This window comes from Ischnura elegans, chromosome 10, assembly GCF_921293095.1.
Source record: "Ischnura elegans chromosome 10, ioIscEleg1.1, whole genome shotgun sequence".
NCBI classification, from domain to species: Eukaryota; Metazoa; Arthropoda; class Insecta; order Odonata; family Coenagrionidae; genus Ischnura; species Ischnura elegans.
The window spans coordinates 8,647,665-8,674,988 of NC_060255.1; the positions used below are offsets into that span (position 1 = coordinate 8,647,665).

A 27,324-nucleotide genomic window follows, 5' to 3' on the forward strand; every position below is an offset into this window, starting at 1 on the left:
CTACTCAATTATTTATGTTCGAAAATAAACATCAAATCCAAATAATCTCGAAGTAAACACTTTCGGATAATATCCCTGTGATTTTGACGAAGGAATATTAATTATTGGAATATTTTGATTTAACGGGAATTCATTTCGATTCCGGATTTGAATTGCAACACCATTGGCAGTAAACATCAGTATAAACAGTTTTTGCCTGTTTGAAAGATAAGAAAATGTCTCATTGGTTTCATAGAAATTCATTCAAGGCAACTACAGTGGTAAACTTTAATATTGCTGGTGACTGCGGTCCTGATGTCAAGGCAATATGCGCGTAAGTTTATTGAATCGTTACGTAAGCTCAGCTTTGGATGTGGATGACACCTGTTAATTTCAATTGTGGGAATCACCAAATTAAATGTCGGTGTTTAAATACCGTATTTTACTAATAGTGTTGCACTAGTGTAAATTATTATATTATAATGCAATTATAATATTTTCCATCTTATTGCTATTAGTTTCCTAGGAGTTTTGTTATTGTGTGATGATACAGTATATACCCTCGGATCCCTGAGAATATGCCATGGAGGAAATGAAATGTTCATGAACTTTCCCAGAAGCGTGAAATGACTGTTAATGAAGCGTTTATGAATTGTTGGTCCACAGTGCACTTGCCTTCAATGGTAAATTTCACAAGGGGCATGACCTTCATTTTGGCGTGGTTCGTGTTTTTCGCTTATTTACTCGCTAATATCACTAGTAACGTATCATTAAGGCATAAGTAAATAGTAATATTTTGGAAATATACCTTGGTAGGGGCTTCCAATGATGTAATCTCATATTGCGGTGGCATTATTCCAATGAAGCAATGTAAAGCACTGTTTAGTAACTATATAGCGATATATTACTGTTATATTTATAAATCGTGGAATAAAAATGTAATATGACACCTTTTAATGCAAAAATCGCTTGATATCCTCTCTATTTACTCAGATTGCACCCTCCCTGGGGCTCTGACAGCCCCGAGTATGGAAGCCAAAGCGAAAATGCTTTACCCAAGCCCTTGCGAAAGCTTATGTTCGCTTTTGGTCAAGACTGACTTCCTAAGCTTACTAACTTAACCTCAAGTCACTCATTAGTTTTTAGGTACGTATAATATGTAAAGTAGTGCTGGGGTCATGTACAGTCCGGCGGCCGAGATTTGTCTGATGACACTTAGATGGGTCTAGTTTGGGTTGCAAGGTTGCCAGGTAAGAAAGGGAAACGCCCACGTCACATGTAAACAAAAGGGTTCCACGAAGAAAGTAGCCAGAAGGGACGGCGAGCGCGAAGGACCCAAAGGAATACATAATCTTTTGTTTAGGTGATTTGAAGAAAGGGCTTGTTTTGGTGGTTCAGGCTTGTTTTATTGCTTCACATGCATGTGACAACGTCGTATGACTAGGCGAGGGTGTGAGATGAGTTTGGGGGACATCGATTGGCTGCAAACCGTGCTGGTGCAGGGTTTTCTGCCCCTCCATTTGTGCTGTTATCGGACGACTCTCACCGGCTGGACTGTAGTCACGCATGAATATGATGAAATATGTATCAGTCATGCTCAAAATTGCACAAAAAATTTTGTCAGGCATATCTGCAGACACCGACTTTGATGATAAAGTTGAGGGTTTCTCTGACTCTCATGTCTCATATACTCACATTTCGAATAAATATGCAGTTGTGTGGAATGAAAAATTTTGCAGGAAATTCAATACCAAAGCAATTTTTTTTGTAGTCAGACACCATTTAAATAACATGGTGGCCAAGAAAATACTCAGTGAGGCCCCTCAGATTCATAGCATTTACTGGAACTTGATCTGGTGATTCATGGAACTGCACCAGCTCTGTTTGGAATGGAGTACTATTCTGGCTGCTGAGGATTGGAACTCTGTAGAGAAGATCTCTTTGTGTCTCATCTTCATCATCACTGGTCAACAATCCTAGGATTGGTTTGACGCAGCTCTCCACTCAGTTCTCCTATCAGCTAATCTTTTCACACCTACGTATTTCTTCTCTTTCACATCTCTCTTTACTTATTCCATATATTTTGTTCGAGGTCTTCCTTTTCCATTCTTGCCTTCCACTTGTCCTTCGACGATTGTCTTCATCAGCCCATCATGTCTCAAGATGTGGCCTATAAGGTTGTTCCGTCTTCTTATTAAGGTTTTCATGAGGCTTCTCTTCTCTCCTACCCTTCTTAGGACTTCCTCGTTACTAACTCGGTCGATCCATTTGATTTTCATCATTCTTCTTTAGCACCACATTTCGAAGGCCTCTATCCTTGCTTTCTCCACTGCGGTCATTGTCCATGCCTCACTTCCGTATAGGAGCATACTCCAGATGTAGGTTCTTATAAATTGTTTCTTTACTTCCATATTTAAGTTTCCCGCTGTAAGCAGGTCTCTCTTTTGGTGGAATGCTCTCTTCGCCTGGGCTATTCTGCTGATAATTTCTTTCTTGCTTCTCCCGTCACTAGTTAATCTTGCTTCCTCACATAACAGAATTCATCCATCTCTATCAGTTTTTGCTTCCCCATTTTAATCTTAGTCTTGACTTCTTCTCTTCCGCTGCATACTATTTCTGCTACTTAGATTTCTTTGTATTTATTTTACCCATTACCTTACCCATATTAACCAGAATATTTTTCAAATCCTTCTCTGTTTCTGCTATCACGGCTATATCATCGGCAGATCTTAGCATGCTTAATTTTTTCTGCATGGATATTCACTCCCAAAGCCTTTTCTTTGATTTCATTAATGGCTTTCTCAATGTAAACGTTGAAAATTATGGGTGACAATGTACAGCCTTGTCGCACTCCTTTCCTAATTCTTGCTTCTTCACAGCTGTGCCCTGATTTTATCATCGCTACTTGGTTTTTGTATAAACTCTGGATGATTCTTCTGTCACTGTAGAGAACTCCAGTGGGTCATTCCATTTCAAATCAACCAATATTTTGACCCAATGAAACCTGCCGTATTGGATTTTCATTAAACTTGCCATGGTCATACATTCTGGTATGATTAGAGGTTCTTTAAAATTTTAGCCTCCAACTGTTTATGAAATATGAGAAATTTGGGATTGACCCCTCAAGTGCCGCAACGTGCAACGCATGTTTTTTCATCCATAACTCCATTCCTGTGTGATGAAAAGTTATGATTTTTTTCTAGAGCTGAGTAGTCCATAATGATCCCAAGATTATCATTAAATATGAGCTGCATAAAGTAATTCAGATGCCAAAAAATGAAGTTGACAAAAAAATATCGCTTGTACCATATGGTACAAGCGATGAAGCCTTTCCCTGTGGATGCTGACAACGAAAAATATTTTTCGTTGTCAGCATCCACAGGGAAAGGCCAGGCGAATACAGACTCATGGTTCAGTTTTAAGTACTCATTAATGTATCCTGAGAAAAAATCACAATTCCAGCATTCCTTTTAGTAAAAAAAATACTTATTCTTGGTCATGGGAAAAAAATGGCATCTTTTTCGAGGCACATAGAAATTACATGATGTAGAGTAGAGATAAGCGTTTACTCATATGATTAAACAATATTGGAGCATGCAATATCTCACTATAGTGTATGCTACTGGCCAGTAGAGTAGGAAACAGACAAGCAATCAGGTTGAATGTACGCCCCCACGTACTGTTAATTTCATGCTATCAGGACTATTCCTACTTAGCTATCTCTTGCATGGGTAATGGGTTACTGAATAGTATGGTATAAAATGTAAAGGCAGAGGAGAGCCATCAGAAAGTTTTCTCCAATTTCATTCTCAGAGTATTTAATTAGTTTCTCATTCATATGGTAGCGATATCCTGGTTGAATTTCAGACGAAGTAACTCAAGTTATTGTGACTGATAGTGAATTATGATTAGTGAACCTTTCCTTGGTAAATCTAATTAGTGATGAAGATGAGAGTGACACTCAACTCATCAAGCAAAAGGCAGCCAACTTGGATGACCTGCTGACGAAAAGAATTAATTGCCAACGATTAGCTGTCAGGGTAAAATTCAAATGTTGACCCTGGCCCCTTTATCTTATTCTAGAAAAAGGATTACATATGAGTGAATTCATGTTTCAGTCTACACAGTGAGACAGGCAAAAAAGTGACTTGATGAGAAGGGAATACTTGCTATGTCATCACCATGTGCAGGGAAACCACTTTTACCTGAAGCCAAACACACATTTACCTGAAGAAAGATGGTTCTCTCACTACCTCATCTCATTGTTTCATATCTGATGGCCTTCCGCTGCCGTTCAATCTCCGAAAACCTTCTTCTCACATGCGGTGAAAAGGTTAAAATGCTTTTCGTTGGGCCAAGAAACAGGTACTTCCAGGATGGGTGTGGTACGCCCTCGTAGGGTCGTAATTCCGGGACCCTCTCCTCAACGAGCTCACCCTTGCTGGCCCGTCTCTTGGACCCTCTGAGCGGAGGGCCTCCCTCTCGAAAAGTGACCGCTCTGACTGCAATTTGAAAATCAACCAATCAATCCAATCATCAAAAAATGATTGTTTGCTTCGCACTCCTGCCAATCAATAAATCAAGTACGTATTTGAACCATGTTTCTGCGATGAAAAATAACGATTTTATTAACTTTGCTAAAAACGTGGCTGCGGACCACTGGAAATTGGCCATTTTAGCAAAGTTAACAAAATCGTTATTTCTCATCGCAGAATCACAGTTCAAAGACGCACTTTATTGCTTGATTGGCAGCAGGAGTGTGATGCAAACAATAATTTTTTGATGATTGCATTGGTTGATAGAATTTTTAAAATGCAGTCAGAGTGATCACTTTTGGGGAGGGAGGGCCCCCCGCTCGGAGGGTCGAAGAGAGGGACCAGCAAGGGTGAGCTCGTCGAAGAGGAAAGGTCCAGAAGGGCAGAAAAGCACTTTGAAGGTCCCAGATTAGGGACCCTTTGAAGTGCTTTGGCAAAAGTGCATGGCTGGGAGGAAGAAAAAACATGTTCACAGCAGCGTGCCATGCGAACGTACGTACACAGCAGTGAAAGGGTTAACCATTATGTGGCCTTTATTATGGAAGTGCAACGTCACGTGATAGAATTTTTAAAGAGGACTTCACCTATTATCCAAGAAGTTCAGTACTTCACAGATGGATGTGCTGGGCAATATAAAAACTGCAAGTCTTTTATACATTTTTGCCATCATTATAATGACTATGGAATGAATGCAACCTGGTCTTTTTTCCTCATGTTATGGAAAGTCCTCTTGTGATGGTATAGGAGGTACTGTTAAACGAATGGTGAGGAAAGCCAGCCTGCAACACCCAATGGCACAGCAGATAACAAACAGCAGCAGGATGTTTGAATTTTGTAGAGATAATATAAAAAAAAAGCTTCAAAATCCGTTATATTAAGTCTAATGATGTGGCGTGATCATGCAGTAACCTTCTTGAAAGATCTACCAAGGCAAAAATAATTCTAGGTATAAGAAACTTCCATCATTTTGTGCCTTTATTGGGTAGAAGAGTCGCTGCAAAGTTCACTGGCCTGGATATGCATTATATTTTATTTTTGTCTGAAAAAGTGGATTTCCTTGATAATTTGGCTGTTGGTTCATACACAGCTTGTATTTACAGCAAGCAGTGGTACATTGGAGTAGTGGAAGCTCTCAACCATGAAGGAGGTGATATTTCAGTCACATTCATGGCACCCAAAGGACCCTCACCTTTATTCTCTTGTCCAGAGAGAGATGTTTGCTGTGTGCCACTTACTGTGTGTGCTTAATTCTCCAGCAACCATAAGCTCTAGGAGGTCATACCTTCTTGAGGAAGGAAATGGCCAACATTTAAAAAAAAATTTAATCAAAATTCCCACAGCTCGAATAGTCCTGCTACACGAAATTAACAGTAGGTGGGGGCGTACATTCACCTGATTGCTTGTCTGTTTCCTACTCTACTAGCCAGTAGACATACACTATATTAAATAATATTGCATGCTCCAATATTGTTTAAACACATAAGTAAACGCTTATCTCTCCTCTACATCATGTATGTAATTTCTAAGTGCCTTGAAAAAGATGCCATATTTTTCCCGTGACCAAGAATAAGTATTATTTTTACTAAAAGGAATGCTGGACTCGTGATTTTTTTCTCAGGATACATTAATGATACTTAAAACTGAATCATGAGTCTGTATTCGTCTGGCCTTTCCCTGTGGATGCTGACAACGAAAAATGGTACAAACGATATTTTTTTGTCAACTTCATTTTTTGGCATCTGAATTACTTCATGCAGCTAATATTTAATGATAATCTTGGGATCATTATGGACTAATTAGCTCAAGAAAAAAAATCATGACTTTTCATCCTACAGGAATGGAGTTAAGAATGCAAAAATCATGTGTTGCATGTTGCGGCTCTTAAGGGGTCAAGCCCAAATTTCAATTATGTACTCATATTTCATAAACAATCAACAGTTGGAGGCTAAATTTGTAAACAAATCACTAATCATACCAGAATGTAAGGCCATGGCAAGTTTCATGAAAATCCGAGACGGTGGGTTTCATTTGGTCAAAATATTGGTTGATTTGAAATGGAATGACCCCAATTTCTTTTAGTATTCGAAGCATTGTGTTCCAATCCACATTGTCAAATGCTTTCTCTAAGTCCACGAAGGCGATGAGCATTGGCTTTTTCTTTTCCATTCTCTTCTCTATGAGCATTGAAAGAGCTAATATTGCTTCCCTTGTGTCTCTGCTTTTTCTGAATCCAAATTGGTCCTCATCCAGATACTCTTCTGCTCTTCATTCTATTCTTCTATAGATGATCCTTGTCAGTAACTTTGATGAATGGGAAGTCAGGCTTATAGTCCTAAAATCTTTGCAGTTCTCTGTTCTTTTCCACTGAGGAATTGGCATAATTATGTTCATCTCAAAGTCCTTTGGTATCTCACCTGTCAAATACATTTCACTAATGATTTTTTAAAGCTGGTTCAACATCTTTTCTCCTGCATTTTTTATTTGCTCTGCTGGGATATCATCAATTCCAGATGCTTTGTTTATACGAAGGTGTCTTACAGCCGCATCAGGTTCTGATCTAAGATTGGGACCAAGAACGGCGAACGATGAATGCGGGAAATGATCAATGCAGGAACGATAGATCAGGGTTCCACTGTAATGAGTATTATTATTACAATTACATGGCACAAAAATTCAAATGACTGTTGGTAATGCGGTCGTATATAAATTTGTGGTTTAAAGTACTACTGGAATCGGAATCGATTTTTCACCTTGGCAAGTACTCATTTTCGTTTCCGGTTCTTAGCCAAGAATCAAGGAATCGAACCGACCCATCACTAGTTCCTAGGTTGCTTCATTTGTACAAATCTTCCAGGTATTCCTTCAATCTCTTCCCTTTGTCTTTGTTTTCGATCCTTAGTTCTCCGTTTTTGTCCCTAAGGGTATTACATCTTACATGGGTGCAGCTAGGAATTAAGGCTGTGGGGGGTTTAGGTGCTACTAATACCAGGTTGTGTGGGGTATGGAATACCCACCAGGATAAGCGGTAGGTGCGAGATTAATAAATTGCGGAATTTTAAGATTAATGGTTCAAATTGTGAGTTTTTACGGCTATCTGATGGATATTTTATTAATCCTTACACCATTCTATTAGTAATATCAATCCAATTAAGTAAAATGGATTTAACTTAAAAATTTCTCTGAGCTTAGGGGGTGGAGGGGGTTTATCCCCCAAAAGCCCCCCCTCGCTGCGCCACTGACATCTTATTCCCCTTTCCTTAAAGTGGTTCCTCAATATCCTATTGGTGGCCGCTACCGTTCCATGCACATGGTTGTTTTGTAAGTCTTCACAAATATTTTTCATCCACCTTTCTCTAGCCTTCCGCACTTAACGACATATTTTGTTTCTTATTTTCTTGTAACAATTCTGCCCTTCCTCTATTTCCCAAGTCTGTTATTCTCTTCTTTCTTCAATTATATCCAATAATTCCTGTGTTATCCATGTTTTTTTCATAACTACTTTTCTTTTACCAAGATCTCATCAGCTGCTGCCTGCAGACCCCTTGTGATGGTTTTCTAACTCTCTTCCACTGATTTTTTGGTTGTATCCTCCTCTATTCTCTTCTCTTTAGCTTCTTTAAGGGCCCGTTGATGCTGAACATCCTTCTATTTCTCTACCTGACGTACGTTTTTCATGGCTTTCTTCAATTTTTTAAATTTTAGGTGGCATTTCACCATCACTAAGTTATGGTCACTATCGATATCTGCCCTAGGGTAGCTTTTTCAATCCTACACCCGGTTCGTGAATCTTTATTTCACTATAATGTTGTCAATTTGGTATCTTCTAAGGTCTGCTGGCATTTCCCTTGTGTATCTCCTTTGCAGATGATTTTTTAATAAATTGTTGGCAACCACTAGCCTGAGTTCAGCACAGAGTTGAAGTAGCCTTTCTCCTCTTTCATTTCAATTTCCCAGCTATCATTCCGTCTTGACCTTTGCCGATGACGGCATTCCAGTCACCTAATATAATAATATTTTCTTCCCGTCTTACCTGCTTGATAACTTCTGTTTTATCTTGGTTGATATCTTCTACTTCCTTATCTTAATAATCTGATTCAGGGATGTAAACCTGCACCACTACGGTATCTATAGTTTTAGTTTCTATCTTCACCATTACTATCCTTTCATTTAACTGCAGGTAGCTTTTAAGAAGCATTCCGGCACCCTTCCTAAGCATTATCCCTACTCCAGCATTGTCATTTAGCAATCCTATGTGTATCATTCTGTAGCTTCCACTCCAAAAGTCTCCTTCTTGGGGCCACTTCATTTCGCTGATGCCTAATATATCGAGGTTCATTCTTCGCATCTTCACCTTCAAGTTCTCTAGCCTCACGCAGGTACGAAGCGATCTAACGTTCCATGTTCCAATCCTTAACATTCTATCACCTTTGACTGATGTACCCTCTCGAGTTGTCCCTGACTGGAGATCCGAATGGGGGACTAGTTTACCTCCGGAATATTTTACTCAAGAGAATTCCATCATGTCATGATATAAAGGGAGTGGAGAACTGCGACTCCTCGGGATGATAATGTGGTGGTTACCTCTTGCCTTCCACATTGCAGTACTACAGCCGTTAAAGTAAATGTTACCTCGCCTGTGTCGCTGTACCGACCAATATGGTCTCCACCTTCACGCATATGAAGAAGAGCTGCTGCCCTCTCCCCCGGTTTATGAGGCATAATTGTTGGCGTCCCCATTCGCCAAGTCACGGCATCTTCATAGGTTTCAGTAGCATTTAAATGGTCTTCCTAACCCAAGAATAGACCAATACCCCCTCAGAACACTGCCGCTTTTTGTCCACGACTGTTTATTTGAAGAGAGAACCCGCTTATCTTGCTGCTAACCTCTATATATAGAGGTCCACCCACCATCTGCAACCCAGTGGATGCACTCCGTAGCTTTAAGCTCAACCACAAGGTGTCTCATCTTGAGCCAAGGAAATGTTGAATCAGGAATCGCAAATCAAGAACTTTGAGAAACTCCTTTCCTGGCACAAACCAGCTGTTGGTCACTGCCCTGAGAAGGATCATTTGATCATGACCTCGACAGCCATACCACTCCATGAAGCCACAACCTTGATCCTACTAAATCCTTACTGTGCTCCCCAAAGTGATACCTTAGAAAAAGGAAATCACTGAGGTGGAGCCAGCTATCCACATACTCTCCATACAGGACACAAACAAAATCAGAGAAGATGTGGCATGAGTTCTTTGTGGGGCTGGACCACTCAAGCCCAACATTAGCTTGCAGGAAAGAACAATTCCCTCTGTAGTATCTGGAGGAGCATCCTCATTTTACCTGCAGATATAGGAAAGTCAGTTGTCCTGATCACCAGAGAGGAATCCAATTAGAAAATCTTATATATCCTTAATGATCCAACAAATGAAAAACTGCCTATCAACCCAACAATCAAAGCAACCTTAGACACCAGGTCCATCGTAAAGAAATCATCCATTCCTGAGGAAGAATAGAGAGGATAGCCACCATCAGCACCCAAACATCAGATACTAGGTATATGGCTGGCCAGAAATGTACACTAAGATGGTGTACATTTAAGGCCAATAGTGAATAAGATTTACCACCCTATCTTAGAAAAACAGCCTCTTACATCTAGAACTGTGCCCATTTCATTGAGCTGTGTAAGAATATATCCATCAAAAGCAGGGATATCTTTGTCAGTTGTCATGTGGTGTCAATAAGTTCTAATCCAGGCATCTGTGGAGATTGTCATAACACTCACCACCTTAGGCATCCCAAAGTTCTTGTGAGGACTTCCTTGATCCAATGGAGCATTGCCTACCTAATACATTATCTCATTATTTCTCTGGAACAGAAAAACGATACCTTCACTGCAAAAACGCTCAACAATCGCCCACCGAATCAAATCCGCTCATCTAGTAGCCCAAAAATACAAATCTGCTCAGCTAGCAGTGTCCGGAGCATAAACACTCATCACCTATTCTCCAAGCTTGAAGGTGAGCGTTTATGCTTTGGACACTGCCAGCTGAGCGAATTCATATTGTTGGGCTTCTAGATGAGCGGATTTGATTCTTTGGGCGATTATTATTTGAGAAACTACAACGTCAGGCACTACGTTGCATTGTCACATCTTACGCTAATTGCCTGGTATGCAACTGCTGTGGGATGTAGTTCCGTGATCACTGAACGTGATCATTCACGCTGATCATGTTTAAATCACATGAACACGGAGCTTCCGTAAAGGTAATGGGCACGCGATCATCTCATCACACAACAGCAGTTTTAGGAAAGCAGGACTTTTGGCAATTTGTCTACGGAGGCAAGTGCCCGGCTATGACTCATGCTATCTCTACTTCCCTCGCTGCCTTCTACTTTTCCCTTCTCTCCACTTTAACCTTGAATCGTCGCGGCGTAAGCATGCTCGGGTGCAACGAAATCCCCAGTTCCCTTGGGCCGTATTCAACCACATGCGAGTCCATGGCAATAATTGCACATTTGCTATATGAAATACACATTTAATGATCACAGATAATATTTTTATTAATTTACGATTTGCTAATCATTGAAGAATCTTAAAAAAATACCCAGGAGATTTTTTTTTCCCTCTACTGATCATCATCTGCAATGTGTGCCCTCTGCGTCGCGAGCAATGTGTCGTCTGCAATCAGGCATCCAAGTAAACTTGAAACATTCCTTGTCAGCAAGTGAATAAAATAATTCCATTTTTAGACAGAAATTCTATTGGAAATAATAGGTCCGGTGTAGCCATGCATTAAAATGCAAAATATGTATCCTGCTGCTTTTGGGCCCTATTTTATTTATTTTTTAAATAGATATCGCGGATAACAATGAAGGAGTGTGAACTCATGCTCGGATAGTCATAACGGCCGTCATAACAGAGACGGAGATAGATTTGAAAAAGATTCTGGTTAATATGGGTAGTGTAAATATCAGCTAAATGTATATGTAAGTACAAAAAAAACTAGATATATGCAGCAGAAGAGAAGAAGTAAAGACCAAATAGGGAAACAAAATTTAAATAAAAGCTGGTAATGGCCACATGATCACCTCATCGCACAGCAGCAGTTATAGGAAACCAGGACTTTTGGCAATTTGTCTACGGAGGCCAGTGCCTGGCAGAGAAGTAGTAAAACTTTACCGCAATATTTTAATAGGTACGACACATTTCGGCTTACAGAGCTATCCTCTGGTAAAGACCAGAGGATGGCTCCAGAAGAGGTCTTGTACCAGAGGATAGCTCTGTAAGCCGAAATTTGTCGTACGCATGAAAACATTGTGGAAAAGTGCTACCAGATTTTTTATTTAAATATGTCGAACTTCCACCATATAATGCCTGAATCTGTTGTACTTAGGGAAACAAAAACTGAAAGAGTTGGATGAATTCTGTTATTTGGGAGGCAGGATGACTAGTGATGCGAGAAACAAGAAAGATATTAACTGCAGAATAGCCCAGCTGAAGAGAGCATTCCTCCTAAAAAAAGATCTACTTATAGCAGGAAATTCAAACATGGAAGTAAGGCAACAGTTTATCAGCACTTAAATTTGGAGTATGCTTCTGTATGGAAGTGAGGCATGGACAATGATAGCAGTAGAGAAATCTAGGGTAGTGGCCTTTGAAAATGTGATGCCACAGTAAAATGATGAGGATCAAATGGATCGAATGAGTTAGCAATGAGGAAGTTCGTAGAAAAGTAGCAGAGAAGAAAAGCCTCATGAAAATCTTGACAAGAAGACAGAATGGCCTTACAGACAATCATCGTTTTGTAAAATACTACATATTTGATAACTAAACAACATATTTATTTATAACAAAATTCAATTAGTTACTACTATTTTTTAGTTTACGTATTCTTTTTTGGAATACGAATGCTGTTAAATAGTAAGAATGACCAATTAGGTACCTTAGGCTATTAATTAAACACACTATATTAAAAGATACTCCGGCAAGAAAAGTAAAAGGTGAAAAAAAATGCTCCATTTGAGATTCAAACGTGGGCTTCTCTGTTTTCTGCTGAAAGTGATACCTGTAAGGAGAGGAAAAAATGTGAGAGGTAAGATTTCGATCAGTTTGGTCATGGACTGGAGTTTCCCCCTGGTTGATTACTTTTGCTAGGGCTCTTACCCGAACTCTTTAACCTTAAGTTCAAGCCTTTAGGATTTGACTCCTTATCATGGGAGGGTGTGTATGTATTTCTGAAAGTGATTGTGACACCTGAGTGGAGTGATAGTGGAGTAATTTATTGTGCTATACCTCCAAAAATATCTAGAGAGAGGTGCAGAAACCTTAGGTTGGAAGGGGAATTATATCTGCTGCCGCCATAACTGGCAATGTACACATTAGGAGATATTGACCCTTCCATGATGGTGTGGGGACACCAGTGTCACAAAATTTGACACTAAAGATTTATTACCCTATTTGATGCATTCATGAATTAACATGACCTTTATCAAATGGCATTCAAAGGACTGAGTTTCATCAACTTCTAAAATGTCTTTTTTTAATGGGGTACCAAAATAGCCATATTTCGTTGGACTTCTATACCCATTTTCTTCTTGTGTAACTGTGGAAACTCAGTCACCCTATTCATACTGATATTTTAATTTTTAATAGGAATTATTTGTTTGAAATTACCTATAATGCCAAATCTAATGCACAAGAATTTGTTTGGTTATGACTAAGAGGGCTTTAAAGCTCCTAGTGGAGTAAAATCATAAAACTTATTGTACTGTCCACTGATTTATTAATGATAACAATGAGCTTAGCTTCATCGTCTTGCGAGCAACCCAACCTTTCTGCTATATATACTTGTCAATTTACCTGTAATTCTTCACCTTGACATTGTTACATTGTAACGAAACCATGGTCGGTCTCAATAAATTGCCAAGTGGAAATAGCAAAGTTATTATTCCTTCCATTCCTACTAAAAAGCAAGAGTCCAAGGATTGATCCTTTAGGGACACCATGTTTCACCATTTTTGTGCTTGATGAAAAAGTATGAAATATGCTGGTATTAGTGTCATAGTGAGAAATTTGGGTTGTTTGTTTTCTGTTGATTAGATATGATTTCATCCAAGTGGGTGCAAGTCCATAATTATACCATAGTTGGTTAAACATTGAAGCAGGAGGTCATAACTTACTTTATCGAATACCTTCTTTTGTGTGCTCAATATACAGTGTCTGATTCTTGCAATCTATACCTATTATATAAAGTGTCATTTAAGAACTCATATGGTGTATCAGTGGTTGACTCGTTCTGCATAAACCCAAATTGGGAAGAAGTTATAGTTGAGTAATATTATGTGTTAATTGTAATATGTGAGTAATAGTTGGTATTGCAATGCAACTAGAGTATTGAAAGTTTCAGCAGACTAATGGGTTTACTTGTAGCTCATGAGTTTTTCTCCAATCTCTGGTTAAAATTATTTCTTTTTTTACAGTGCCCTGAAAGATGCACGCCAGAAATTGTTGTTGGTGATTGTGGATCCACATCAGCCCAGCGCTGATGTTGAAGAATTGCTGAAAAACTACTTGTCTCTATTAACGGGTTTCTTGCTGGCAATAGATGAAAAGCAAGAGGAAAGCAATGATCCAAGTAAACTTAGAAATAACTTTATTTTCAAATGGACTCATACGCTTCTAGGAAATGTCCCTCAGTAAGTCTCCAACATTCTCCTCCTATCAGGTATTGCTTTCTTGGGTCAGGATGTTTTATCAAGCTTTCTTACAGGTCAGTCCATGATGCTTTTTATGAGGCTGCCAGCATGAGCATCAACGTGGCCATATGGCATATGAAGCATGCGTCAATGATAGCTGCTGGCGACCAGTAAGCCCTCTATTAATATATTCATTGTTACATGGTAAAAGTATTTCATTATTTTTTTCTCTCATTCAAATCTTTTTGTAGTGTTTCTCTTGTTCAGTCCAAGGAAGTACACTCAGAATTGAAGCTTGCTGCCTCAATATTTAAATTTGTGGAAGATTTTTATCTTCCTAGATTTCTTGAAAAGCCAATGCCTGGAAGTGATTTTGACCCTAAAGTTTTGAAGGCTTTTATAAATCAGAGTATTGCTGAAGCCCAAGAAGGTAAATAAAACTTTTTGCGGTACATTTTGAGTATCACAATATAAATGTCAGTGGCTTCTCCAAGTTTTCGTAATTTATTTAATGTTTTCCAGTGACTGTTGCTAGAGCCATCGAACTGAAACACAACCCAAACATTATTGCTGGCATAGCTAATGAAACTTCAAAAAGGTTCTTGTCTGCTTTTAACTCCCTAGAGGGTGTAAGAGAGGCAGCTCAATGGAGGACTTACTTAAAGCTGAAGTCATTGATTTATCTTTCATTTGTAAGTAGCTGACATTTTATTATTCATTATTTATTACCTATATTTTATTTCATATGCATTATTCATAATTTGATTTATAATGTTTTCTCTTGCCATTTGATCGTACAGGTCAAAGATAATTTTTCAGCAAATTTTTAGGCATATTTGTGATCTCAAAAGCAGGTAGATATCTCAGAGAGGTACATACTAGAACATGGACCAGTCTTTATACCTTAGCAGTATATGTATACCGAAATTCTACATTCTAGTCTATTCAAGTTGTATTATATCGTTCAGACAGTTGAATTAATAACCATAATTACAGATGGTTTCTAATTGCCCCAACTCTAAATCCATTGTTGTCACACAAGAAAGTGATATTAGCTATCTCTACTATTTATTTTACGCTTTCCCAGTAACCCAAAGGAAAACATTTCAAAAAACTTATTACAAAAACACTTTACAAAAAATATACCAAAAAACGTAAAAATCTATATATATAAAAGAAAGTCGAAAATCATGTTAGTTAGAACACTTATAACTCGAGAACGTCTGCACCGATTTTAGTGACATTAGGCTCTTTGGATTCATCTCAGCCCCGGATAACATATAGGGCATTAAAAAATAGGAAAAGTTCACCAAAAAAATTCAACTTTATCTTATGTTTTTAGGAGTTGATTGTTAAGACGGTAAAAAAAAGGTTTATTTTCGTTTTTACTAATGTATTGACTGATCTTTTTAACGATATTTAAAAAAAAAAACAAAAAAAATTTTAGTGTTCAAACATGTTAATAATATTAAAGTAATATTAAAATAGTATTAAAATAATTGAATTAGAGGTAAGCTCAGCTCGAATTGAGTTGTCAACAAACACATAACTACCGTGTGTGTAAACAAATCTCCAAGCAATTGTTGATTATCAGTAATGTCCGTGTACTCTGCATGAATTCAAATCTTTTAACTTTGTAATAAACGAAGACGAAGTCACCATCTATCTATCTGAATATTTAAAGTCCTTGGACGCACCTGGCTTACCACGGCACGATTTAGACAGCTAAAGGTAGGCTCTGTGTTCATGATCTTTCGAAACCTAAACCAACCAAAACTATTCAACGGAACGTGTTTGGTTATTAAAAAAACTGATAATGAAAGTGATTCACGCCACTATACTCAATGGAAAATTCAAAGATGAGGAAGTTCTCAATCCGAAGATTCCATGATCCCAACTTATATGCCCTTTTGAGCTTAAACGTATTCAATTTCCAATTCGTGTTGCATTCGTGATAACGATTAACAAATCGCATGGTCAGTTTTTGTGATGTCTGTTCTCATGTGTCAGTGAAAACCCATGATTTTCTCATGGTAAATAATGTGTGGTATGTTTACGAGTCGGTAAACCATCCGCTGTATTTCTTCCTTCGCTTCAAGGGCGCAGCTAGGAATTTAGGATAGGCGCAGCTAATACTGGCTGGTCTATGGGGTGTAGAAAACTCGCCAAGGTAAGCGAGAGGTGTGGGGGCCCTCCCCAGACATTTTTTAGGATAAAAGGTTAAAAATGGTAGGTTTTGCGGCTGTGTGAACAGTTAAATATTTTGTGACTCATCCGTCCCCCTAATATTAATAACCAAATGTTTTATAAAAAGATTCTCTGAGCTTTTGGGGGTGTTTTAACCCCTAAAAACCCCCCTCGCTGCGTCTCTTCTTAGGAGACAGTTTCTTAGACATTACAGGAAAAGAAATATCAAAATAATACACAAATTTATCATGAAAAATATTGAATTTTTCATTAAAATCAGATGCACAAAGAACATCCGTTCACAACTCAACACTGAGAGAACTGAGAAAATTAGCTTTATTGGATTCAGTAAAATAACGCCTGGTACAAACTTTAACAGAGGTATTTTGAATTATAGAAAATTTTGACAGGACTGGATAGTGATCAGATATATCAGAGGAGATAACTGAAGTGGTAATTAAGTTTGTATCCACATTAGAAATAACATCATCTTAAAGGGTATTGGTGTGATTAGTACACCGTGTTGGTGAGGATACATTATTAGAAAGATTAAAAGATCTCAAAAGGTTAACAAAGTCCTCTCTATTGCGGGAATTAGATAGCATATCACAATTGAAGTCACCTGTAAGAATAATCTGTGAAGATTCACAAGAGCCAACAAGAATGCCCAACATACTACCCAATTTGTTTAGGAACAGCTGAAAATTACCTATGGGAGAACGATAAACAGTAACAAGAAAGAGAGACACATCACCAATAATAACCTTAGCAACTGCTGACTCAAATTCACACTCGGTGTTGACATGGTCAAGAGACACATGAGAGCTGTGATCAGCCAGTATGTAAGCAACTTCATCTCGAGCCAAAATTAATACACCACCATTCTTATGCACAGAGCGACAAAAAGAACTAACGACATGAAAACCTGGTATACTGAGAGAAGAAACCTCTCTCACCTGTTGAACCTCTCTTACTATTTCATCTGAAAATCTTCCCACAGCATGCTTGGCAACTCCTAGCTTCTTTTGGGCTCTCTAAGGTTAAGGCCAAATCTGTGCTAGCTGGATTATGACCATCAAGGGTCATGCGGTCGACAATAAAGGAGTAACAACGTTTTCATCGGCTAGGAAAACTTTCAAGACCCATGGTTTGACCTGTTGGTTGTCTCAATACTCTGGCTCATCCTTTGGTGACTTTTCACCCCTTAGTGACGCTTGGTGGACTTGACGGTTGGCTATATCCAATGTGTGAACAGTACAGACACCCTTGAAACCTAGGGTTTGACGTCATCGTTTTCATTTTTTCCACCCCTGTGACCTTATGTGAAATTTTTTCTTGGTTTGTAGGCTTACTGCTTTTTTGGGGAAACACTTTTATCCCAGGATAAATGTGGTGATGCCATGCGTGCTCTGCAGGAAAGTCAAACCTGTAAGTATGTACCTATGTATTTGGAGCTCTATTGTCATATGGAGTCCTTTATTTGATTATTAAATGGAATGGTGTGTGCACAAGGGAGCATGGTGGCCAGTTTGGTGTAGCATAGGGCTGGTAACCAAATGGTCCCTGGGTCAAATATGGTGGGTAGTCTTTAGACACTGCACTCAAAAATCCTCAAAGTGTGAGTTGCCTCAGTGAAAAGGCCATACCCTGAGTGTGAGAATTTCACATGCCTATGGCTTAATACATACATGGTGAGAATAAATGGATTAGTAGGTTTTTTGTGTATAAAGACATTTTTGTTTTTTGCTAAAGCTGTATTTACACAGGCAATGTTTTGTGCAAATTGTTTTTGTAACAATTTGCTAATGATATTTAATTGGAAGGATAATATTTCAGAAGTTGATTGGTTGCTGGCAACAAGATTCCTCAAAATTCCTTGCAGAAATCAAAATTTTTCAAAGTGGTTATCGGGAAGTCATTTGTACAAGCTAACTTGAAGAAAAAATTGCTAATTTTAGTACATATAAAAATTTTTCTAACCTTCACCCAAAGACCAATTTTTATTGCTTAACATATTACATATGCAAGGGCTTCAGTAAATTGATGATAATTATTGTTTGCATCTAGTCCTATTAATTTCAGTTAAATGATTTGAACTGACCACCTTTATAAGGAAAGTCAGCAGGAATCCCAATTTTTAAATAATAAAAGTACTTGGTCTATGGTCAAAGTTTTAATGAAAATGATTATGAATACATATTGCTTTTATCGTATTTCCCCGATTATAGTCCCCCTCTGAATATTGTCCCCCCCCCCCTAATTTTGAGGCTTCAGTTTCGGGAAAAGTTAAAAAAATGCATTTGAATATTGTCCCCTCCTTTACTTTTACCACAGGCATTTTTGGAAAAAAGAGGGGGACTATATTCAGACATATACGCTATTTGGGAATTCATACACTGGAGAATAAAACGAAAACCAGAAGAATTCCTAGATTGTGAGGACCAGTTTGGATTTAGGAAAAGTGAGGGCACATGAGAAGCAATTTTCAAATCAACAAAAAGAAGACTAAGGTACATGCTAGTATGCGGCAAAAAAGAGGATGCTAAGACAAGCATTAAATTGGGAAAACTAAAGCTTGAAGAAGTGAAACAGTTTTGTTGCCTTGGAAGTCGAATAACTAACGATGGACGAAGAAAGAAAGAAATAGTCTGTAGAATAGCGCAGGCGTAGAGGGCTTTCTACAAAAAGAAGAATCTTCTTACAGCTGAGAATACACGTGTAGAAGTGAGGAAAAAATTCATCAGGTGCTATCTATGGAGTATGTTCCTTTATGGAAGCGAGGCTTGGAATTGGACAGCAGCAGAGAAGTCAAGAGTAAAAGCATTGGAGATGTGGTGCTACCAAAGAATGATGAAAATAAAATGGATTGACCAAGTTCCAAGTAGAGTGGGAGAAAAGAGAATTTGGCCACATTATGAGGCATGATAACCTGATTGAAACATTGTATGAGGACGGGTGGATGGGAAGTGGGGAAAGGGATGGTCCCTAGTGAATTGCGTAGAATCATTAATTAAGGATATAAAAGAGAAGAAATAGATCACTATGAAAGGACTAGCAGGTAGGAGAGGGGAATGGTGAGCTGCGTCAAACCAATCTCAGGATTGTTGACTTATGATGATGATGAGAAATTGTCCTCAAGATCTTTACCACGCCATATGTTTTATGGAGGGCAATCTTCCTCTCAAGTCATCTCTAAGTGGGCTAAATTCATCACAGTGATTCATCTCTTCTGATCATCTTAATGAGCGCATAGTTAATCTCTTTTGGTTTATTATAATGATTCATAATATGTGTGTAATGAGGGACATGTGCAAGCACTATAACCAAGCATTAATGACACTGATTTATTCAGTCTTCTGTTGGTCAGAAGTTACAGAATTGCTTCAAACGTATGTTGATAGAAGGGTCATAATTCCACTTTGAGTAGTCTCTGTGGGAAATATTTGTGGTGGTGTTTCATCTCCTCAAATCATCTTATGGGATTATGAATGAGCAGAATCGAGGTGCTTGACTGGGAATCGAACCTTGGACCTTTAGCTTTTCAAGCCACACTGCAGATCATTACATTTTCCAGGTTCTTTATTTCTGTGTGTTCTGTATGTTCTGCTGTGGAAGGATTGATACTGGTCTCAGGGGTGCCGACTTATAAAAAATATTGGGGGGGCCCAAACCGGGGACCTTACCCCGGTTAAATTTTATAAGTAGTGAATTTTAAGTTTTTTAAGCATTTTAGAAGAGTCATATGATCAACATTAGAACCCTGATCACTCAAATCTTGATATGTGGACACTCCGGGGAAAATCAACAAGCCTGACACATGTTTTCCTCACATCTGTAACGAATTTTTGAGGGGGCTCGGGCCCTCTCAGGCCCCATGGAGTCGGCGCCACTGACTAGTCTACGCAATAAAATCAGAGTTTAGCTCTGTCACAGAATATGTAGTTAACTGCACTGGACTACTTTGACAGCAAGAGTTTGGATACAGCAGTACTGTAACAGTGATGTATCACTCTGCTGGAAGTATGTTGTGGCAACTTCTGTACTGGAATAGCTGTGTATAGGGCTGAAACTGTACTATAGCCGTTCAAACAATGCACAGAACTGCTGTACTAATGGTCAAAATACTTGTGTAGGAATTCATTTTAAGCTAATGAAAATATTTATTGCTTGTTGTTTGTGAATATGTAAGTGCAATAATATTATAAGATTATTTTACTTAAATTATTTTTAATTTTCTTAGGTCACAAGCAGGCTTTGGAATGGTGTAAAGAATATGGAAAGATTAAAAGCCCTGATTCCAAGATCAAGCCAGAATCACATCTATTTTTCAGACGTCTAGCTTCAATTGTTGAGTTGTCTCTAAATAAATGTGAAAGGGAAAATTGTTTTATGTGAGTAAATAATAAATATGTGCATCTATCATCATTTTGATTTGAGATTACCTATATTCATGAAATTATTACTGTGTAATAACAAAAAATGTGTTATTGTGAGCATAAACTCCTACGGAAACCTAAAAGGAGAACTGCAATATGTTGATAGAAGATGGAGATTAAAATATGTGAATCTTTTTTCATTGAAATATGTGATTTATGAGTGACGTACTATGTTATGTACTTACATTAATTCAACGATTTGCTTTACTATTATCACCAGCTACCACCAGAAGGTACCAGCGGCTGCACCTCAACTGGAGACTGAAGCAAACTTCGGACTAGTGGAACCAGATTCAATAAAATTGCCTGGACCGAATCCGCTCTGGAAACCTTCCGTGTATGCGGCATTTCCATGCAAAACACTTGATAAAAAGGACATCGCAGCTACTGTATGCTCTCTTCGATTACATATTTTTTTGTAGTGATATTAATTAGAGATGTGCGAATAGTGTCCGCAAATACTCGAATACCTCGAATACTAGAAAGTATTCGATATTCGAGGTCTCGAATAATTATGCTAAAGGTACTATCTCGAATGCCTCAAATACTTTGAATTTTGCGTCATACACTGTCGCATACATGTCGTTGGTAGTTGACTCGGAAAAATGTAGAGAACTCTACCCCTATGAAAAAATTGTATAAAACTGTTTCAAATTTTTATACATTGCCATGGTAATGTATAAGAATGTATTAAAATTTGAAACAGTTTTATACAATTTTTTCATAGGGGTAGTCTTTTAGTGCATGCAGCGCCGTTTTAGGCAAGTTAACGAACTACATCAAATTCGCGGGTTAGAGCGGTGAAAAGAGTTCGAATTGGGGAACTGAAATTGATCGGGTGAAAAAATCCGAAAATCCCAGGTGTCCCCCATCAGGAGAACCTCAGTGCCGTGGGATAGTAACATTGGCGCATTTCCCACGATCCGCTATCCCCTTCCATTCAGCATTCGCCTCACCCACTCTGACGATTTCCTCCTCTCCGAAATCAAACAAAAGGTCCCATCTCGTGCAGGGATCGTATTACGAAGACCTTAGCTTCGGAAAAAATATCAAGTTACCGGAAAATAATAGAATCGCGTTTCACCCTTCTCTCTTTCTCCCCCACTGACCATTTTCCCGCATTCATCGTTTGCTAAAAATGACACGAGGTGTTTACCATGTGTCATTAGTGGCTAATAACGACAGGCACTTAGTTTGAATCTTCCCCAGGAGATGAAACTACCATAGGGAGAAACTCAGTGCTGTGGGATAGCAACCTTAGGGCGTTTCCCGCGATCCGCTATCCCCCTCCGTTCAGCATTCGCCTCACCCACTCTGACGATTTCCTCTTCTCCGAAATCAAACAAAAGGTCCCAGCTCGCTCAGGGATTGTATTAGGAAGACCTAAGCTTCGAAAAAAATATCAAGTTACACGAGAACAATAAAAACGTGTATCACACCCCCTCCCCCCTCAACTCACCCACTGGCCTTTTTCTACTTACCTGCTTCGAAGTTCCCCATTTCTGGAGGTCAACTGCTGCATGAGTCATCTACTAGCCCAAAAGTTGTCTATCAATGACTTTCGGCAATTGATATTACACTTTTATTGGATTGAAATAATAGTAATGTGCGCGTAATTTAAAAAAGAATAAGACCAAACACGACATATTTCTGACTTTATTTAAGCATTTTACGCAAGAAAATAAATGTCGAAAAGACGAAGAAATACGACTGAGACTTAGCATTCTGGCAAAATGCCCAAGTTGTTTCAATAAAATTAAAATATTCCATTAATCAGCTAAATTCCTGTTTGAAACCTTTAAAGGAAATCACAATTACTCGCAAAAATCTTGAGTTTCCTGCTGCATAGGCAACCTAGTCAAACATTCCCGCATTCATCGTTTAGTATTCGAGGTATTCGAATATTCGAGCAATTATTTAACATTCGAATTCGATATTCGAGTTCAAGAAATCTGCTATTAGGCCCATCTCTAATATTAATGCATGTTTAACAATTTAGGTTTAGCATTTTCTCAACTTAGACTTTTCAGTAAACTAGTCGCTAGGCTTTAGTCTGATTTATGTACATGCTCTTTATATGTACAGTCGAATTCAAAAGTATTGCAACAAGTGAAGCAGTGCCACTTTCGCCGTAGTTTGGAAGTTGAGTTTCGGTATTTTCTATTGCACCAGTAGGAAGGAAATTTGAGCAACATTCCCACCTCCTGCAATATTTTTATTACAAAATCATCGAGAAGAAATGTATGCAAGATACATATCTAATGTTTGCTACCGTATAATTTGTGCAGTTCATGCTAGATAATAATTCCACCTCCATGACTTCAATTTACTTTCTCTTGTAAATTAGCCAGTCTGTCAAAGTATATTTTGTTACAATTAACTCTGAAGTGTTTCGATGAAAGATAGCAAACATAACATGTGTATAAAATATCCACCGCAATATCGCAGCAAATAACACCACTGCATGTCAAAATTCAGTTTGATTTAGTGGCACTAGAAGATTGGTTCATTTCCTTGCATGACTAAGGAAAGCTCATAATGAGACAACCTCTAAAATCAGTGAGTGAGTTGGCGTAGTGATAGAGCAAATGACTTTCCACAGTATCTAGCAGTGCGAGGTCTGTGGTTCAATCCTCTCCGTTGTATTTTTTTTCAGAGGTATATTATGGCAGTAACACATTTTTCTTTTCCACTTTAACGCATATTAACCACTGCTGTTGTTATAAAATTTTGAATGGCGAAATTTCATTTTTTGTTTTCCGCGGATATCGTTTAGTGTTTTTATCGAAATCTCAATGCACGTATAATATGGAAAATATTTCAATCAGGTATTCCTCTTCATCAAGTCCTTTTTTGTATCACCCGAATGTTCTATCGTTTTTAATAATATGTAGACCCTTGTGGCGTTACGTTTTTAAACCTTCCAGATTCTGCACGTAAGCCCCAGACACAGGGAACTCCGATCGTCTGTTACTAGCTGGTAGAGGGAAAGACTCCACAAACAAGAATAATCTGCACTCAAAGAAAAATGTCACAAAATTACGAGTCATTTTCAATCAATATCTATCAGCAGTAGAAATATTCAAAAGCAGAATTATTACAGAAAACAACGATGATAACTAATGATCTCATAGGAAACATTACCGAACACTAAGTACAAGCTGTATGATTTTGCAGAAATCACCCATCTCAGCCGAGCCATCTATCCACCACCAGCGCCGAAGCAAAAAGAGGCCTGGGCGATCTCCGAATCATGTCAGGGTGGAGGGGAGGGAATTTGCAAAGGAGTGGAGGGGTAATAGGGTGATGTTCAAGTTAGCTGTATTGGTGTAAATCTGCCGGTAGGTGCCCCTGTTGACTGGCACCACTGCAAAACGTCCGTCATCCAAGCAAGGGTTGGGGGAGAACCGCGTACCGCGGCGCTTTCTCTCCTCTATCTCCTGGGTTGGAGACATAACCAAGTGGGGTGATAGCTGGTAGAGGCAAGTCATTGGAGTTCAAGGAGGGGAAAGACATAGTGGGATGAGGTGTTGGAGGGAGAGAGAATTGTGATAGGACAAGTGGAGTACTTCTCACTCCAAACTGCATTTTTATGTCTCAGCACCCACTTCCCCTTGATTACCAAGGAGTAGGTATTCCTCCGCCTTACTAACTATATAAGTCTTGATCTCCAGGAGGGCTGGCATTGTAGGGCTGCGTTGTAGGGCTGCGTCGAAGGGCATCGTTTGAAGGACAGAGTTCGGAGAGAAGACTTCCGAGAATTAGAGTCTCCAAGCCTTTGAGTCGAAGGGCCTTTGCACGAAAATCCTTTGTGCAAAAAACCTTAGCGTGAAAAGTCCTTAGCGGGAGAAGTTCTGCGGATAAGTTCGGAGGAATCCAGAGGAATTTCTGGAGGGGGGTACCAGAAATATTGGAGGGGGTACACAAAAAAATGCCACAACACTCATGAGACCCACTTAACTGATGGGACCGGGTCGGTGTAAACTTGGAAGGTTGGCGCATGAAGCAACCTGCATGCTTTGCCGTCACGGCACCAAGAACTGACGAGGACGGATGCGGAGGCGACTGAGCCACAGAAGCTACTGACTGATACTGAGACTGTATTATTCTTCACGACCAGCCTTGCTTAAAAACCTGTGGCATTACTCTTGTCTTCTGAAAACATGTTTGGATATTTTTACTGGTAATCAAATTCCTCAGAATTATTCATGTCCAAACTGCTAGTCTGACTACCTTGCATAGTCTTACCAACATATTCGTGCAATGAAACAAATGGCTCCTCTACCTAAGGACACAGATTGTCTAACCAAGAGCATCCCAGGAGGGGCATTAATCTTTTCCTACTTCACGGGCAAATCAAGAGCATGCGGTGCAGCGCTTTCAATAAGTTAACTCTAAACCTGTTCGTAACAAGTCTGATTAAAATAGTTTGTTGTTTGAGGTTCCCGTATTTAATTGTGAATCTGAAAAGGAAACAACACCCATACAAAATCCATGTAATAAGTCAAATGATTGGAATTTGTCTTTTGATGTTAAGGTGTCTCATTTGGTAAGTGCCAAAAAGGTTTTTTTTAGGTCTGTAGGTCTAGCACAAGTAGTTAAAAAAGGACTTTCAAAAGATTATTGATTAAAATGTTAGGTAATCTGACCTGCATTGTAGTATGATAATTCCTTTTCTGCATGGGTTGGGGTTTATTCAGCCATAAGTAGTGTTAATCCATCCACAGTCTTATCTGGTTCATTTACTTGCAGGCTGCTGCTAGCAAATTGGAGGAATTACCGCCAGTGAAAGAAGTCCCCATTAAGCACACGGAAAGGGACCAGAAAAACAAAAGTGGATGCGTCATTCAGTAAATTTAATTTCAGGAAAGATTATTCTCTCTATGTTGTGAGTGTTACTCTCAAAATGTTTATATTCTAATTGTAATGATGTATTCACCGTAATCAAAATACATTATTTTAATACATATATAGGTAAATAAGAATGAAATATTTCGTGAATTCCATGGGAAATCTTATTACCTACATTTATCTACGGAGCTCAGACCAATTTGAAGAGAGAAAGTGTGCTCACTAAGAGTGTTGCATTTACCATCATGGATTTAACATATTGATTGTCATTATCCATTCTTCCATAGGCTATTTTTCTATATGTTTTCTGTATTTTGCAGTGCGTCTTTCCATCTAATTATGTTAATCTATGCCTAGTTTATTATACATATTTATTTTTTGCATGTCAATTGTCTAACAAATTATTCCTATTTGCCACTGAGCTAGATCTGCTCGATGCATTTACAATTCATGTACCTATATGCTCTCGTCAGTCTGAGCTGAGAATTCAGTCCGGTTTTTAAAGTGAGCCGATTCGGCCCACTTATGGACCGATCTACTCAGACCTCTTCTTTTGTTCACCCAGAGTAGTCGAGGCTAATTTCAGTTTGGTTGGTAAATGTAATGATTTTCACTCTGCATCAAGCCCTTGGTTGTCGAAGTAAAACTTATTGTGGGGTTCACCAATATTTTTTCATTTATCTGTTAAGGAAAACCTCCACCATATGTATCTCACTGGAATTTACTTCTGCTATTATAATGTGCAAACAGCCATTTGAAATACCTTTCTTATTATGTTCTATTAGAATATTTAATGCTCTTTTTGTAATTTTTGGATCACACTATTTGAGTAAAGATATGAAAATAGAATTTAAAAAAATGATATTGCTACAGAATTTGCGGGTTTCCACATTCCTTGGTTCTTTTATCCATACCAGTTTTATGTAAAGGTATTTTGGGATGCAGGATTCCGAATTGGAATCAATCAGGATTGTGGAAAAAGAAATTAAGTGGGTTAAAAGTGGCAGCCAGCAAAAGGTTATTTTATCGAGTTGTTTGGAATGAATCACAATAATGACATACATAGATGTATTGCAAAAGGGAAAGGCATTTGATTGTTGAAACATACTGCATAAGGGCGTGTAAGAGGCACACACGTGTAAGAGAGCATCGAAGCTAAAAAAAAAAATTTTGCAGCATTTTTTTAATCCTATCACACTGTGTTGCAGACGTATGCCTGGACTTTTGACAGTTATCAAAATTTCCTCTTTCAATACTAAAAATTTATGCAGCATTTTTGCAGCTAAATTTATACGATATGTATGGTGCTCGGAGATATGTTGGTATTCACTTGTAGTCTTAACCTTATGATGCTTACTGGGGATGGTCGGATTGGATACTACCTATGATCCAAATATCCATGGATAATGCCCTTCACCCTATACTCCGGATCCAAATTCGTAGAAGGAATTGAATCTGAATCAGAAATTTTAAATCAATGCTTACGTGAATGCAACATCCCATTAGAGGTAGTAGAAGGAGTTCCGATCCTCTCTTCGCATATGCCATTGCTCTACGATGCTTGTCCTACTCACAATCAATTTTGTTTAAAAGCTCTCGTAGGAGTATTGCAATAGAATTTCAGCCGTGGAAAATTTTAAGG

At 38.5% G+C, this 27,324-nt stretch overlaps 1 protein-coding gene across 3 annotated transcripts; it reads left to right on the top strand.

The window, feature by feature from the left end:
- Positions 1 to 3: 3 nt before the first annotated feature.
- LOC124166701 (BRO1 domain-containing protein BROX-like) lies at positions 4 to 26,747 on the top strand. Of its 3 annotated transcripts, XM_046544353.1 has the most exons (10): positions 4 to 313; positions 13,993 to 14,208; positions 14,283 to 14,378; positions 14,460 to 14,638; positions 14,731 to 14,900; positions 17,742 to 17,823; positions 20,636 to 20,786; positions 21,052 to 21,220; positions 25,584 to 25,719; positions 25,806 to 26,747. In XM_046544353.1, exons 1-9 carry the CDS (start codon positions 216 to 218, stop codon positions 25,683 to 25,685), a joined length of 1,263 nt encoding a protein of 420 aa, XP_046400309.1. In that variant the 5' UTR covers positions 4 to 215; the 3' UTR covers positions 25,686 to 25,719; positions 25,806 to 26,747. The 3 variants fall into 3 exon arrangements, with proteins under 3 accessions (XP_046400309.1, XP_046400308.1, XP_046400310.1); XM_046544352.1 differs by having other exon boundaries at positions 25,584 to 26,747; XM_046544354.1 differs by lacking the exon at positions 4 to 313 and adding an exon at positions 546 to 700 and having other exon boundaries at positions 25,584 to 26,747.
- Positions 26,748 to 27,324: the final 577 nt, after the last annotated feature.